The sequence below is a fragment of the Scardinius erythrophthalmus genome (assembly GCF_964197995.2).
Source record: "Scardinius erythrophthalmus genome assembly, chromosome: 6".
In the NCBI taxonomy this organism is placed as follows: Eukaryota; Metazoa; Chordata; class Actinopteri; order Cypriniformes; family Leuciscidae; genus Scardinius; species Scardinius erythrophthalmus.
In genome coordinates this window covers 3,844,511-3,862,077 of record NC_138226.1, presented here as the reverse complement: position 1 = coordinate 3,862,077, position 17,567 = coordinate 3,844,511, and the positions used below count along the sequence as shown (strand labels likewise).

The window sequence follows — 17,567 nt, the reverse complement described above, 5'->3', positions numbered from 1 at the left end:
TAAATGTAAAAAGGTATTTGAATGCAAGTCGCACTTAAAAACATCTGAATGTAAGTTGCATTATATAAAATATCAAAATAACTCTATCAACTGAACTAACTTCAATTTCCTGGGGCTTTTTTTGCAATGAATTTTCCCTAAATGGTGCCTAGGTTGAGGGCAGTTTATAGCTTTATGAGGGTGTGCTGTCCATTTAAATCAAATACTTCAAATGAATCAGTAAACTGAAAAAGTCACTTAAGTGTCTACAAGCCTAGAATAAAAAATGTACAACCCCCATTTTAAAAAAAAAATCCATGAGAAATCCAAATTTCATGAGAACTGATTAATTTCTGGCCCTGATATCCTTGAGAGGTGTACTTGACCACTAACATCTGATATGACAATCAGAAATATTACCATCTTAACTTTGAATGTATTATATAATCTGAAATCATTTTTGTGGTATTTTTCGGTATGCATGCCACTTGATTTGATATTTAGATAAGTGCAGCCAGTGACATTGATAGGCTACATTAAGCTCTGATGTGTTTACCTTTGGGGCTACTGTAAATAGTAGCCAACAACATTTTTTCCACATCTAAAATGACAGTCGAATTAAACAAGAAATCAATAGAAACTGCCAAAAAGGTTGTTCTGGGCGATTTGCTTATTTGTCGCATTGCATGACTACATTTTATTATGAAAATGCATCGCACAGGCAACAAAATTCACATTGTGACTGGCATTATCATTATATATACTGCTCTAAGACAGGTAGAGGAAAATAGAACAGAAATATTTGGTTTTGAAATCAGCTTAGTTGGAATCCTGTGTATTTCACCCGGGTTTCACATTCTGTCATATTTATTGCAATTAAGCACACCACAATTACATTACCTTTACACATTAGCAGGCCTAACTCGCGTATTTTCTCATGAGAAAACAGCCCATGAAATACAAACAAAAATGTCTGGGTTAGTTCAGTTGTAATACGTGAAGTGATAGTCTATATTTTTTACTCTACAAAAAAGGTAATGGGATTTACGCTGGTGCAGTTAAAAACATACGTTCTGATAACTTTACAACAACATTCACAAAATGAAACTACGGACTATGATATTTACATACAGACGACGCGACTCTAAAAAGCAACATCAATATAAGCTCACATGAAAAACGACCTCTGAAAGACACGTGTCCGCCATATTTGTTTCCTGTCAGAGGAACTCTTTTTGGCGGGCTCTTCAACTGGTAAGTAAGCAGCTATACTTCCAATTCAGTCAGATCCATCGTTTCTGTCATAACCGGGAACCTACTTAAGTTGTATTCTTATTTTTTTTTCAAACATCAAAATATTTAATATATGTAGCTATTCGAAGGAACGAACAGTTCTAAGTACATTAAACATATAGGCTATAGCCTACCTAATCCGGTTTTCTATATTGTACATCAACGTTCAACGAGAAAAATCACAAATGGATAGATAAATACAGTTATGTACATTACTTTCATACTTACAATAGGTTTGACAGTTAGAACCTTAAAATGTCATTTGGATACGAAAACATCTCAAGCTTTCGTGTCAAAGTTTTTTCCCGTTAAAAACGCGACGCGATTGATGACGTCATTGGAACGAGGCGACCGAGATCGGCCGGATATATGAATAAATAAATAAACAAATAAATGAGCACATAAATAGATTGTAAGTCACTTGTGAATCCTTATGAACACACGAGCCATGCATTAGTTGTTCCGAGTTTCTAACTGTGGGGGTAAAAGCTGTAGTAGCCGATGTCCTTGGAGCAGTTTTTCTCGCATTCCCTCGGCGTCAACATTTCAGATTTTAATGGAGACGATGTCTCTGAAACCGGCGTGGCAGATGGCGAAATCCTCCTCCGCTTGGCTTGCTCAAAAATCCCAGAATCGCTCGAATCGATCGACTTAATTGAGGACGGGGTTTCTATCCAGCTGGATTCGGACAGGTCTTTGGGTTTGGACTCATCCGCCCCGCCTAGCGGTGACCTCTCGGGCGCGATGGCGTCTCCGTCGTCGAGGCCAGGGACCAGGTAACTGGAGGAGCTCGTTCTGCTCCCTACGGAGTTGGACGGCCAGCACGACAGGACAGAGCTGGACTTGCTGCAATATTGCGGTGGTGTGCGGGTGCCCCACCCCGGCGGCTCGCCGTAATACCCCAGGGGTCTGTTGGAGCACCCGGCCCCGGGCAGGGGCAGCGCTTTAACTCCGGCAGCTGCGTACGACAGAAGGGTGGCCGCGTTACCGGCGAAATCAGCAGCCGCGGCAGCATCGTATGCCGAGGCGGCAAAGTCCAGTCGGTTGTTGGCAGGGGTGACAAACCATCGCTGCGGGGAGGCCACCGTGGTGTCCTCGGTTTGTTGCGGGGAGAGCAAGCTGTTACTAAGTGGGACGCTGCGGTCCGTGCCAGGAGCGCCTCCGACGCCAGGGTGAAAGCGGGACTTGGCATACGAGCTGACAAATTGGTCCTGCAGGAAAGAACCAGTCATGGCATATCTTGCGCCAGGCATGATCTGAGAGCGTGGAGAGTCACCCGGGGACGGCGTCAACCGATCGATGTCGCACCCTGTGTAGACACTGGAGAAAGATGATGGACAAACACGTTAATGTTGCATATGAGATGCGTAGCTAACCGTAAATAAAGCGTTGCGAATGTGCAAACGATGCTGCTCACATATCAATTTTCCATTCTGTGCGTAATTGCGCAAATTAACAAATAAGCACGCTCACGGACAATCAAAATGCACATTGCACTAATACACTTTAAAAATGCTGGGTTGTTTCAACCCATGTTTGTCTCAAAAATGGACAAAACCAACTGTTGGGTTTAAAGTTCATTTAAAATGGTTACCAAGGGTTAGAAATTGAAATTTGTTGATTTATTTTTTTATTTTTTGGGGGGTCAAATAAGGAAGAAAACCAACCGTTGGGTTTAAAGTTTCAATCATTTTTTTTTTAAACCAACGGTTGGATTTGTCCTTATTTGACCCAAATATGGGTTGAAACAACCCAGCATTTTTAGTTTATAAATAGTACAATTAGTAAAATAACTTAAATGTGTTTCTGTTTAGATGCTGTGAATGGAAATTAAGATATATTTGTCTTGAGATTAGCCAGGCCAAATAAGAAACGCACACATATGATTAATACATCTGCCAATGGGAATTCAGAGTCAATAAAACCTTCCTTTTTGATTTGACTGACACTTTGAATAAATAAAAAAGTACTATAATCCACATGCACAGATTAAAATTAAAATAAAACAAGTGCACACACGACTCCTACTTTTGCTATAATATTCACATGCATGCCACATATGAGCACTTGTTATTGTTCTGTGGTCTTTCAGTCTGAGAAATAGAAATGCGCACGCACAAATACAGGATATGGTTTAGCTATATGTGCATCGGAATTAATTTGTTTCAATCACTAATATTTAATATAATTAACCCTGACTACATTGAAAGTGTCAGACCATGCATTTACACAGGAAAATAAAATAAAACTTACGTGTCATAATTGTCACGGAATCCTTTTGCAAATGGATTGTGGTCGATTTTTAGCTGCGTGATCTGCAATCAACAACAACAGAAAATTACACACTTTAAAACTCTCCCGTAAGTCCATCGATTTTTTTTTTTTTTTTTTTAGAAATCCATTTTTCTTTCTTACATCAGTATTTTGATACGCGGTGACCGCGATAAACTGCGTCTCCGGGAAAGTGAAGGTCTGCACCCGTCCGGGTTGGCTCGTGTCCTCGGTTCCATCCTCGTTCACCTGCACCACATGCAGTCGAGGCTGGTATTTATGCAGAGACTGCAGGACCACCATCTGCAGGAATTCAAGCGAGAAAACGACAGTCAGAGAGCATCTCCTCACGCGTCTTTACGCACGCGTAGTTCCAACATTGAACTAATTTAGCTAAATTCTACTACATGTTTTATCAGCTCATTTGTAAATTATCTGGTTTATTTTTTTAAATACAATTTTACTATGGCTAGGAAAAATGGGCATGGTTACAACAACGAACGTAGGCCTATATGTTAATGTAGCATATTTTCATAATTCCAAAAATGTTCAGTAAAATGATCTTACCACAAAAGATAGTGTAATTTTATATTTACAAAAATATTAATAAACCTAACGAAACTCATATTTTGAGGAGATGCTTGTAAAATGCTATCCGATATAATTTAATATTCTCTACACACAGAAATGCACAACATTCTTTATATTCATAAAGCAGTCTGAATGCATGACACAGTAGTGGAATTAAAAATAATGAAATAAACAAATCTAACGATCAATAACTGACCTGTCCCGTGTTGTTAGTTGCTCCTTTATTGTTGGTCAGTTTGAGTTTTCCAAAGGATATCTCTTGACGCATCCAGTGCGCACCGGTGTTTGGCGAATCCGGGTGCATGTACACTCTGTTTCCTGTTCACAAATATCATGATTGGAATGTCAGTGCTGAAGTAGCACAACATAAATAATAATAATAATAATAGTAATAATAATAATAAATAATATATAGGCTAAACTCCTCTGCGTCTTATTCAAATCGACGGTATTTAAAGTCATATAATAGGCTAAAAAATCATAATAATAAAAATAATAAAAATAATAATGCAAACATTATTGCTTTATTATTATAAATTAAACTAAATCAATTGGGGGAGGCATATTTTGTTTACCTGTTACATTCGTGTCCGCTTTGCCGCACGGGACCCATTTTCCTCCTTGAAAGCGCCAGTGATTCGGATCCGCAAGAATCACGTCCACAAAGATATTGTAATGCGCCGTTGGATCAAGACCAGATATATTGAAACTCAAAAATGGGAACATACGCCTGGGGGTATATAAAATTTCGAGTTTCAATGCATAATTCTGTAGTAGCCTACATGTAGCCAAACCAACGTTTGTAATCTTTAAAAAAAAATGTTATTATATATATATATATATATATATATATATATATATATATATATATATATATATATATATATATATATATATATATATATATATATATATATATATATGAACTTTGGATTAAAGAAAAAAATCGAAGAGGATCAGTACAAAACAAATGTAAATATCTTTGAAAACCAAATCGAAAAACAAATGCTTTCGATAAATAAAGGCAAAGGAAATAGCCTGAATAATAAATGGGTTTAAATGTTTGGAAAACAAATCCAAAGAATATGAAGATATACAAATAATGCTTAGCAATAGGCTGAAAATAAAGAATAGGTTGACCTAAATCAATGGATTTTTATTTATGGATAATGAAGACTAAAATAAAAGAAAAAAGCTTAAAGATTTTTCGGAATGAAAAAACAAACAAAACAAATGCTCTGATCCATGTAATTTTCCCACGACTCATTACCTTAATTTGTTCTATAGATATTTGCGAAACGAAAACATCAATGTGCGGAAAATATACGGACAGTGCCTAATCCCCGTAATTGCAAAACACCTACCGCCCCTGCTTGGTAATAATCATCTCCGTTTGATGCCTGTGAAATTTAAGCCACAGGGCCCTGTTGCAGAGGTAAACCTGCGCTTTACCGGGCACAAGCCCGGCCTGAGCGGAGGAAAACTGGTAGAAAGCCGTGCCTTGGTACGCGTGTCCGTACTGTTGCGCGTACGGGTAGCCCGCGGTCGGGTAGCCTTGCGGAGAAGAGTTGCTCAAGAGACTGTTGTAGGCTCCGTTCGTGATGACCGGGTGGTGCGCCATGTAGCGGCTCGGGCTGCCGATGGAGAACGCCGGGTGCGTCGGTCCATGCTGACTCGGGTAGGGAAACATGCTGGTGGGACTCGGCTGAACTTGACTGGACTGAGACAGGAGATACCTTTCTCCTGCAGATCCATCGAAAGTGTGACGACTGTCGGCGACTCCGTCAAGATCAGGAGAGAGTTTGCCTCGCTGGACGTCCCCCGATGAGTCCTTCGAGTCGGAGAAATTGTCTGCCTCTGACTGATTCGTCATCCCAGCGGAGTTTTTTTTCAGAAGTGAACTTCTCTCCAGGTTGTCGCCGACAGATATAATAGGGTAGTCCTGCAAGGCGAACTCAGATGCGTGTGAGTTTGGGTAGCCACTGCCCACAATCATACATTTCTTGGAGCGCGCGAGAGCTGGCGAGATGCAACGCTCGAGCTGCATCGCTCGATGACAAATAGCAATTAACGCGAGCGCGAGAGAAAACTAACGCCTTCCTGCGGCTCGAGCTACTTTGTGCAAGACAGCAAATTAGCCAATTGACACTAGCCTGCAATCAGGAAAGGCTTTGCTTTTCAGTCCTCGGTCTGCATGCTTAATGAATCAACTTTTGCTATTGGTTAACACGTGACGGTAATTTAATTAGACAGAACTTAATTAGTGTAATCAAGGAGGCTTACACGCCACAGTGTATTCACTTCTGCTGGTCATCCATGTTTGTATACTGTAGTCTGTGAAAATTGAGGCTCGTGTGAATCTTCAGTAGCCCACTAAGTAGTACAAATAAACCCTATTGTCTTCCATTCGAGGTCATTGTGTGCTGAATATATTTCTATGCGGCAGAAGTCACTCGGTTTACCACGAAAACTTCATTATTTATTATTTAAAACGCTTGAAATGACACGCCTCGCGCCCTACCTAAAATGTTTGCGTTATAGCGTGAAATATTGGCTTCTCTTGAAAATCTGTTTACTGGTCCCAAGGCATATAAATATTTTATATGAGTGGACTACTCCAAGTTATGCATTCAACGCTTCAAAACATGCCTGAAACAATCAAATCAGAGTCAATGAGTCAATCCAGCCAACCACATTTTGAAAACCAAAAAAAAATGCATTGTGTTTGTCGAAATGTGTTTTTAATAATAGGCTATATCTTGAAAGGATTTGTAATTTTAATAATAATAATTAAAAAATATATATTTTCAAACAGGCAAGGTCTAATTCGCATCTTATAAATAACACTAAAAGGCATGCAAATTGAATCTGGATAATATTATCCAATGCATTCTAATTTAATAAAGTAAAGTAAAAATTCGTAAAGAAAACGTCTTTATTCGGGGGGTAATGCATTGCAGAGTTAGTAATAGGGGAAATGATTTTGCGATTGTTTATTGTATTTTAGTCATTGCACGTTTTTCAAACAAGCGACGGCTACTCGCGTGTATTTGTTATTCTCATAAATCAAATAGCGTATTATAGTTAGTTTTCGAAGTTTTTCCTCGCTCGTGCCTGTTCTAGAGTAACACGCCGCATGTCAACATCTGATATAAGAGTCACATCGACCTCTCCATCACCAGCCTGCAATAGGCTCTTCTTATCAGTTCATCTCACCTGTCTCACTGCCACAACTGCCTCTCCACACGACCGATTAGAAAACACCGCTGAACTCTTTGATGAGTGTCTGAGAAACTCTCTCGTGTTCTGGCCCTTTAAATAAGGGGGAAACACACTTAACACTGTGTATCATGTTCAAAACTTTATTAGAACGGATTATAAATTATATATGTATATATATAAATCAAACACTGAAAACTGAGTATTTTGTGAATGCATAACACTATAAGTGTGATTTAACAGCATAACACATAGAATCAAACACTGGGCCAAATATTGTTTTAGTATTAGCCGTATTACCAAGTGACAGTTGAATTTGCGCCAAAATACCAGTTTGATTGGGTGACATAAACAACAAAAGAAATGGGAAATATTTTCTTCTCTCTTAGAAAGGCTGATAAGACTATTCATTTTGCCATCCTAACTAGCACTTTATTTCGCAGTTGTGTTCCCCATGTACATACTATACTTATTATAGTAATAATAATAAATAATAATAATAAATTATAGTACTGATTATACAATAACTTGGTAATAACTAAATCTGAACCTAACCTTAACCCATGTAGTTACCTTATATTAACCAGTACTTTCATAGGTACACTGTAAGTACATGTACTGTAAAATAAAGTGCAACCCACAATTCTATGCTTAGTGTTTGCATTAAGCATGTTTTTTCCCTGCTGTTGCAACCCACTACCTTCTTCTGTTTAGGGGTCTAGAAATATGCAATGATTAAGTATTAAATATGATGAAGTGTGGGTGTGTGTGTGCATATATATATATATATATATATATATATATATATATATATATATATATATATATATATATATATATATATATATATATATATATATATATATATATATATATCGTTTTTTCTCCAGCATATCTGCATATACACTACATACATAAAACATGATTTATAGAGAGAGTGCATATTTTAGATATTGCGATAATCTTCTTAGCTTGCATATGATATTTAGCCACACGGTTGAGGCCTCAGCACACCTCATAATGTCCCAACTGATTCGCAAGCCAAAGAAAACGTGTGTTTATGGGTGCAAACAGCTCCTGTGTTCTGGAAAGGGATGCAGGCAGAGGTGAGTTGTTGTGAGTCCTAATGAAGAGGCTTCCATCTCTGAGGCTAACAAGAAGGGTCATTATAACAGGGCAATGGGGTCCAGTAATCTATTCTCCTGAAACGTGCATGCACGGGCTTGCCTGAAGCCTACCAGCAGGGCGAGCGGCCATCTTCTCATCCTCATTACCGGATTATTTGCCTTTCCTCCCTTTCTCCTCTCTTTAATAGGCTGCCGACAGGCTTTGCTCCGAGGCCTTATTGTTGAATTAACAGTGTGTGCGCCAACCCGAAGAGTTTGTTTTTCTCCCCCTACTTGTTTTTTCTGCTCTCCTTTTGTTGTGTATTAGCCCCCTGTACTTTGCACTTATTAGCGCAGTCAGTGGCCACAATCGCCGAGGGGCCGCCGTGATTAGGAACGGTAAGACCAGCCGCTCCCTCAGGGAGTCATTGTGTTGGATGGAGAGCTTTTCCATCATCAGGTGGGTACAAACACACTGCACTGACCCACGCCAGCAGCTGGTGTTTGCGTCGCCTCTCTAACTAATTTCACTAAATGCTTTCCCATTATAATGAATTTTACACTGAACTGACTTTAGCTGAACAATGACAATTTACATCAGAAGTTTGCATCACTGATTACTGTTTGAAACAATCTGTATTGTATAAAGCGCTGTATAAATGAAGGAGATGATATTGAAAGAACCTCTAATAAAGCCTCACCTGAAACAGCTTGTGTAGACGACATCAACCTGGAGGTCAGACCGCTGATTCTTCATTAGTCGTGCAATGCCAACAACAAGCCTATAGATGAACAAGACAAACATCAGATTGAAACGCAATCAAGACAATGCCAGGACGGAACATTATTACCCGAAAAATCACATTTTAAAGTTCTCGCAGATTCTCCACTATGGCATTAATTAGTTATGCAAAGCCAACAACCGCCTAGATGTGCAAGCCAAACATCAGATTGAAAGACAATGCATCTGATGCAACCCAAGGACGAAATATTATTACCTGAAAATCACATATGAAAGTTTTTGAAGGTTGGTTAAGGACCACACAAATCAAGAAGTCCTGTCGTTAAAGAACACCTGCGAAAACAGCTTGTAGAAATGACATCAACCTGGAGGTCGGACTGCTGATTCTTCATTAGTCGTGCAAAGCCAACAACCGCCTAGATGAAGAAGCCAAACAGCAGTGCATCCGATGTGACCTATGAATGAAATATTATTATCTGAAAATTAATTTCTGTATCTGAAACGGTAGAGCAGCACCAAGGTCATGGGTTTGATTCCCAGGGCATGCATGAACTGATAAACTTTACACCTTAAATGCAAATCGATTCGGATAAAAGTGTCTCAAATATATAAATGTAAAAAAAAAAATTGGGTCACACTTTATTTTACAGTGTCCTTGTTACATATGTTACATGTACTTCCCAAAGTAATAACTGTAAATTATGCATAATTACATGCAACTAAACCTCAACCAAATTCTAATTATACCCTAACCCTAAGTACATGTAGTTGCTTAATATTACTCTGTACTTAAAAATATAACAATGACACCTTCAAATAAAGTGTAACCAAAAATTGCATATTAAAGTTTTCAGAGGTTGGTTAAGGTCCACACAAAATCAAGAAGCCCTGTCGTTAAGGAACACCTGCGAAAACAGCTTGTAGAGATGACATCAACCTGGAGGTCGGACCGCTGATTCTTCATTAGTCATGCAAAGCCAACAACTGCCTAGATGAAGAAGCCAAACAGCAGATTGAAACGCAATGCATCCGATGTGATCTAAATCAAATCAATGCCATGGGTGAAATATTATTACCTATCAATTAATTGGACAAATGAATGCATTCCTGTATCTGAAACGGTAGAGCAGCACCAAGGTCATGGGTTCGATTCCCAGGGCATGCATGAACTGATACACTTTACACCTGAAATGCAAAGTCGATTCGGATTAAAGTCTCAAATATATAAATGTTAAGTTAAAAAAAAAATTTGCACATTTAAACTTTCAGAGGTTGGTTAAGGACCGCACACATCAGGAAGTCCTGTCGCTAAGGAACGTGTTTGCCAGCCAGGTCTAATCTAATCACTGTCAATGACAGATCGAGGCAGCTTCTGTAAGTGAGCACTAGTCTGGGGACTTTACCTAATGCCCGGCACTGTCACATCAATGATGTGGTCACCGCACAGCAAATGACAACGAAATTATTGCCAGCCTGGATACGGGGACAAGGGAAGGCCGTCCCACTACAGTCAGAAGAGATTGCTTTCTGTGGTGAATATATGAGGAAGGCGCGCGAGCTGATGGACAACAGAGTAAACACGGCGAGAGGCCGAGGTTATTTGCGATTCATGACAGGTAGTGGCTTACATTACAGTGTCACTAAAAATTTCATGGGAATGCATTTAAGATGGCCCTTGAGTTATTTATAAGTTGTTTGCCAGATGCCAGATGAAATTCATACGAAGAAGTCAAGCCGAAATATGACGTCTTTCTTTGTCGAATTGGGAGAGTATTCAGAGAGGGCTCGTTCTTCTAATCAACGCCTCGGCTCTCTAATAGGGGCGGGCTGTATTGTTTGATGCTGACATAACCACTGACCGCCCCGGTCCCCCGCGGTTGCAGCTGAGGCCTGTCACAAAGCATCAGGCAGCTCTTTGGAAAAGAAAGACGGCTGGTGTGCTGGCGTGGGCTGTGGACAGTTGTGGCTTTTAAACCCTTATTAGCCTCTGTGCAGACGACTCCGGGCCCATGTCGTCCCCTGAGATGCACTCCCACACCTCTCATTATTGATGTCCTTTTAGGTCTCTCCTGCTCAGGTGTCATCGATGTTCTCCTTGTCAGCCTAGTAAAGGAGCCAGATTTACCTGCATATACGTGCTGACCCTCTAAATACGCCTTCTCTCTTGAAATGATGCCTGACATATCAGGTGCCCACATCGGACCAATTATCTGTGCCCTCGTTTCATGGTTGACTCAAGTCAGTCTACGATATTATTATTATTCTATTATTTTACGAGTTTTGCCACGCATCAAGTTGCTTAAGTTTTTAAGAGGTGTTAATTGAAGATATGCACCTAATAAAAGCAAATCAATAAAAGTTATTTTATGCAAAGGTGCATTGGAGAGAGTAAATTACTGCAATTTATTGGCTTTATTTTCCACACCTGACACCACAAAAGCAAGGCTAATGAGGACGCTGGCCTTTCAGGTAGGAAAGGGTCTGTTTGGTTCACTTTGTGCCAGTATAGCGTTGCTGAACTTGAAACTGGTCTAATTATGGGTTCCGTATAATCAGCAATAACAGACCAATGGACACCCAATTAATTAGCATTTTAATTAAGAATTCTAATAAAATACACCTATAAAGAATATCTGTTACTTCCAGCATTGGCTTGTTCTACTTTTAGCTTCCCTGTGGCAATCGCTCCAGAGGTGATGCACTATAAAGAAGAACAGAACAATGATCTCCCTGACTTTTCCCAGCTGCAAACATCTCAGGTAATGACATTTTTACATTAATAATCTTCTGTATGCATTTACTCTATTTTAATAGTGAATTGAATTACACCCTGGCTCTGTTCTATTAGTGAGCACCTAAATAGGCAGCATTTTAAGGCATCATGCTTCCAGCACATGCCAATAAATATTTTGTTTAATCTGTATTTTTGCCTAGCTTTACTCTTTTACTTGTTTAAACATTGTTAAAACAAGAAAGATTTACTTTGTATAAAATTGCTAAATATTTTGACTTGTTCTCTTAAATATATTTTTTTATATTTCATATTCCATTGGCAATGGTTTTTTTTTTCTTGTTTAAACCTCACTTAAATGTTGTTAGTTTCTTACTTAAAAAAAAAGACAAAAATATCACACACCAAAAAAAAAAAAACTAATTCAAAAATACTGATTAAACGATTTTTAAAACCAAACATCGGATTGGTTCCTATCAGGTCTGTCCTCTCTCTTCTAGAGAATTAAAAAGTAAAATAAAAAATCTAATCAAATTAAAAGCACTGTACTCTGATATATAATATGCTATATATTTATATAGTTGTAATGATGCATGCAGGGAAGCTGAAGACAGAAGACTCAAGTTCTCACAAAACACTAATAAGTTTAATTCTTACTCAAAAAGCAAGCAAACAGGCAGTGCAAACACATCTCAACATAACCGACACTGGACTAAGAGTGAAGGCAAGGATGAGGCTTAAATAACAAACTGAAACGAGCTAATAAATGACACACAGCTGAAACTAATGAACTAATAATGACGGTAACCATGGAAACTGAACAAAGGCGGGAAACTGAACAAAGGAACGTGAAACTCAGACACGAATGAAACAGGGAAACGGATCAAAAACAAACATAACCCGGACAATAGTGTCTATTTCAACTTTTGTGTTGTGTATTTTACACTATCTATAGAGAGATTAATAATGCATATGGTATTTTTCTGCTAGAACATTTTCTAAGTTTACAGACATTTCCATTAAAGTTGTGATAGTCTTTTTTTCTTCCCTATTGTGAAGTATATCAGACTATCAGAGTAAAATGGCTTCTCAAACAAGAACAAATGTAGGGCGGGGCTTGGGGAATTAATGAGATGGGTGTGGTTTGCTATTGGTGGATCTCATGTGAGTGACAGGTTGACCCGCCCTCATCATCAGAGAAAAGAAGAGACTTTTTGAGTTATTTTGATTAAAAATTATGAGGACACATGATTTTGAAAAAAAAATAATAATAATGAGCACGGATAAATCATTAATAATAAATACTGCAATATTTATATTCCATAACAATATTTTTGCATATAACCATATTTTCACAGGCTTTTCGTAAGAGTGTTCTGTTTATTCGATTATTACGTCATTAGCTTAGCATCATGGTAATGCCAATCTACTGAAATAAATTGCTATTGGAGTCTTTAATGTGCTTCATGTGAGGAGTTGCAACAACTCACTGCTGTAAAATTTTATAAATGTTAATTTCATTTTTACAATGAAGTGATTCGCCAGTTTAGCATGATGACACCACTCAAACGTGACTGCTGTTGGCCAGATCAGCGGTTTGATATCACTGTTCAGGCGATGCAAAGCTAAATCACTGATGTGTAATACAGGGCTAAACGAAGGTGAAGATATAATATCACACACTGAAGAAAAGGCCTAATGTCCCAACTAAAACCGACTTTTATCACCTGCAACTGACCTGTTATCAGCCGCTCAGTGTGTCGCTAGTCCCTTGAAATATTTATTAGGCCGCATGACCCAGGAAGTGCAACGGGGGTTTGTGAGCATTTTGTTGTTGATGCTGCCGAGCGCTGTCAGACGTCTACAAGTGAAGAACATCAGCCACTGTCCTCTGCAAGCCCCAAGTCATGAAAGATTCAGAGCAAGGATACTTTTTAAGCCATTTCTGATGAAAAGCTCAGAAAAATGAAACTGACTTATGCCAAATGAATATCACTGAGTCGCTGTGATTGTGGCCTTTGATGTTTGTGGGGTCGAAATTATTTATAAAACATCAATTTTAGCTTAAGACTAGCGATGGCTCGAAGAGGGTGCATTTTTCATCAGCCTCCTTAGAGGATTTCAACATATTTGCCCAGATCCTAAACGATAGAAAAACCTTTCTAGCCTCTGTGTTGTGCTGATTTTTCCCAGCAAGAAACAGATCCCTATATATATATATAGTTTTAGCTGTGCAGGTTTTGATTTTCGGTTGTCAGAACTGCACATAATATAAAAAATGTGTGGCTAAACATGTTACGAAACTTAACAATAAATGGCTGGCAAAGATTATACATTTGCACAATTCCAGTTCAATATACATTATGCATACAATAGCATTGTCGCATCACAAAAAAAAAACACTGAAAACCCCATTGGAAAGCACCAGGTTGAAAGAATCTTAGACACTTGGGCCAAAAACATTAGTACGCAAATGTTTAGCCAAAGCATTACAAGCATGCAATCTTTGTTGTACAAGCTTCATGTGCATTCTTGCATTACTGTAGTTTGCACCAAGCTTCAGTGCTCAAATGCATGATGCATAATCCTTTAAATGTCTGTGTTATTATTTAAGCATGCTATAATATAATATAAACATATTGACAGATTAACAAACTAGATTAAAATTCAAACTGTTGCTCTGAAAGAGAAAATTGACAGTACAAGAAGACGACTTGGGCTAATGGCAATGGCGAGAATGCAACGTGTACTTCAGTTGGTCTGACATTTCAGAAATGCAACAATGCACAAAATCAAGACTGCGTATCTACTTCAAATACTTGCTTAAAGCACGTTTTGATGTAAAGAAAACAATGGAATAATGAAACAAACCAAAGTGAAAATTCAAAAATGCATGCATTAATCATATTGATCAATCATGGCTCGAAATGACACCTCTCTGAAGCAAACAAATAGTCATGATCCGTGCACCTGTCAGAACTAATCTTGAGCAGTTTTCGCAATCATGGGATTAGTGTATAGGACATGCAAAATCCTCTGCAATGCACAAAATCAAGTCTGTGTAATGAGTTTAAATAAAGCATAAAGCATGTTTAGATTCAAACAAACCAAAGCTAAAATTCAAAAACGGTTTGTGCATCAATCACATACATATATAACATAAATATATGAGTAAACGTCTGGATGTGCAATATTCAAATGCAACGACACCTCTCTGAAACAAACAAACAGTCTCGATCTGTGCACCTGTCAAAACCCATATTGAGCAATTTTCACAATAGCAATCATGGCATTAGTGTAGTACATTCGAAATCCTCTATAACACCAGAGGAAAAGCTGTGTCCTTGCGCTCGGTCTATAAAAATGAACCCTTAGCCAATTTCTGTGAGCTGGGTAGTACGCCTGCCTCCTCCTCCCCGTGGCAAAGTGAAATGGAATTGCCTCTCACATTCAAAGACAGCTCAGTGGAGGTGATAATAGAGCTACTCCCTGCTGTCTACAGCCAGGAAATAGGAAAGTGGCATATGGGGCCAGGAACCAAACAGAACAGGAGATACAGCCTGGCAAGGAGGAGGGAGGAGGGGGGGCAGAAGGAAAGGTTAATGATCATTCCAGAATTCTAGTGGGAGAAAGTCTTCTTGAAGTTGAGAGAGTGGGGGAAGGGGAAGGAAGAATCGAGTGCTTCTTTCAGAGACTTACCTTCAAACAAACACTCGTCAAATTAGACGCCACTTCCGCTCCGGCCACCGAACGCCATATACGAGGACGTCGCGATGATTATTTTGCAGCCACAAGTATACAATTGCTTTGGTGATGCATTTTGTCCACATTATGCACAAAGACAAATAGCTTCAGTAAGTTGAACAATCATGCAATTATCGCTCAACTAGTGGCACCAAGCGGAACTGCAGTCTGTTTAGGTTTATTTGAGCAATCTGACATTAGCCAAACATCATTACAGTATGTTTGACTATGCTACATGCACATATGGAGCAAATGCACACATGCATGTTTACGTACATTTACATGTGCAAGAATGTAATGCATTCAGGGTATACTTGATCATTTCATGCATTTCCTGCTAATCGAACCCATTAGCTTGGCATGCTGTGTAACCTTGTAACTACATCAAATACTGAAGAATGCATTGCAACAAGTTCATATACAAACAAACACTTGTCAAATTGGATGCAACTTCCGCTCTGGCAACCGAACGCCATATGAGGAGTCGTGATGATTATTTTGCAGCCAAAAGTATATAATTGCTCTGATGATACATTTTGTCCACATTATTCAGTTATTTTAGCGAGCATGCAATTATTGTGCCACTAGCGGAATTACAGTATCTTTGGGTTTATTTGAGCAATCTGACATTAGCCAAATATTGCAAAATGGTTTGAATTTTTTTTAAAAAGTCAACTTGCATTCAGTTTGGTGCATTACAATTGCAGATGAAATGTCTTTAAGCACAATATAAGAACCACAGAACTTACCTTGATCAAACTGCATTGCTTCCAGAATGATTTTGTCAGTGTCCGAAAGCGTTGTGCTCATTTGTGCATGCACATTTCCACAGGTAACAGTGCCCAGCTCTGCCTGTCAACACACAACAACACCCTAGACTCATGCCACCCTGCGAATGAGGAGACACCGACTGAGACAACTGGTATAAAGCGGGCAGACAAGGTCTGAGGTATCACAGGGGTGCGAAAAGAAAGCCCAAAACAATAGACAGTGATTAAAGTGGCACCTAAAATGCACGAGTGCAAACGTGCAAGAGCGAGTTGAGACTGCAGAGGAAGGCAAGAGAGAGAGACAGAGAAGTCGCTTGCAGTTCCTCACCCTGTTACCACACCTTGGCCGAGGCGGTTTGTAGCCTCTCAGCACTTCAGAGCGGATAGCAGGCCTTTAAGTATCAATTAAACTAGCAGTGGGATTAGCCACCTCATCATCAGGCAATTTGCACTGCGTTGCTCCTCTGCTGTGCCTTTGTTCGCATTCATTTGAAGCTTTTTTTAATCTCTCTTCGATGACAAAGGTATTTGAAGAAGCAAATGACAACTGTTGAAGGGCACAGTTGAACTGTTGAGGTGCTTGAACAGATTAGAGATCGCTCTGTTCCTGTTCTTAAGCTCGTACTGTATATGCACGAGCACACGCATACAGACGTGCTAACATGCTAGACATGCTAAAACGCAGATAATCAATGGTGCACAAGCACATACAAGCCCAAAAACCACGTGAGGCGAGCAAATATGCATGCACATAAAAGCACATGCATGTATGCATGCATTTCCATTGATGCATTTGCAAGACACTTTGACAGTATCTAAAGCGACTTGCATTGCATTCAAGCTAAATGCTTTACCAGTTCATGCATCCTTGTGAATCAAACCCATGATCTCACCATGCAATGCCACAACTAGTTTTTACAATGTAGTTTATGGTTCTGTAAGAAAGAAAAGAAAATAAGTAAATGTAGATATCACTACAGGTTACATTTTTAACTTTAACAAAATATCCCCCCAAAAATCCAGTGTGCGCTTGGGCAGGGGTGGAATCGAACTCAGGTCCAGACCAAGCAATCGAACCAAGTGTGAAAACAGCCCCAAAGACTTGCATTTCAGCATGAGGC

At 39.1% G+C, this 17,567-nt stretch overlaps 1 protein-coding gene across 2 annotated transcripts; it reads right to left on the bottom strand.

Annotated features, from left to right (window-relative positions):
* Nucleotides 1–265: 265 nt before the first annotated feature.
* tbr1b (T-box brain transcription factor 1b) lies at nucleotides 266–7,372 on the bottom strand. 2 transcript variants are annotated; one of them, XM_081367848.1, is made up of 7 exons: nucleotides 7,351–7,372; nucleotides 5,499–6,076; nucleotides 4,710–4,864; nucleotides 4,331–4,452; nucleotides 3,688–3,846; nucleotides 3,526–3,587; nucleotides 625–2,592 (listed from the first exon to the last, which is right to left on the bottom strand). In XM_081367848.1, the coding sequence occupies exons 2-7, from the start codon at nucleotides 6,005–6,007 to the stop codon at nucleotides 1,743–1,745; spliced, it is 1,857 nt and encodes a 618-aa protein (XP_081223974.1). In that variant the 5' UTR covers nucleotides 6,008–6,076; nucleotides 7,351–7,372; the 3' UTR covers nucleotides 625–1,742. The 2 variants fall into 2 exon arrangements, with proteins under 2 accessions (XP_081223973.1, XP_081223974.1); XM_081367847.1 differs by lacking the exon at nucleotides 7,351–7,372 and having other exon boundaries at nucleotides 266–2,592; nucleotides 5,499–6,333.
* Nucleotides 7,373–17,567: the final 10,195 nt, after the last annotated feature.

Excerpts from the sequence above, each read along its gene's own strand:
- tbr1b (XM_081367847.1), bottom strand. The coding sequence starts at position 6,181 with ATGCAGCTCGAGCGTTGCATCTCGCCAGCTCTCGCGCGCTCCAAGAAA. Across the intron at positions 4,865-5,498 it reads ATTATTACCAAGCAGGGGCG|GCGTATGTTCCCATTTTTGA; the intron begins GTAGGTGTTTTG and ends ATATACCCCCAG. Across the intron at positions 3,588-3,687 it reads CCGCGTATCAAAATACTGAT|ATCACGCAGCTAAAAATCGA; the intron begins GTAAGAAAGAAA and ends TGTTGATTGCAG.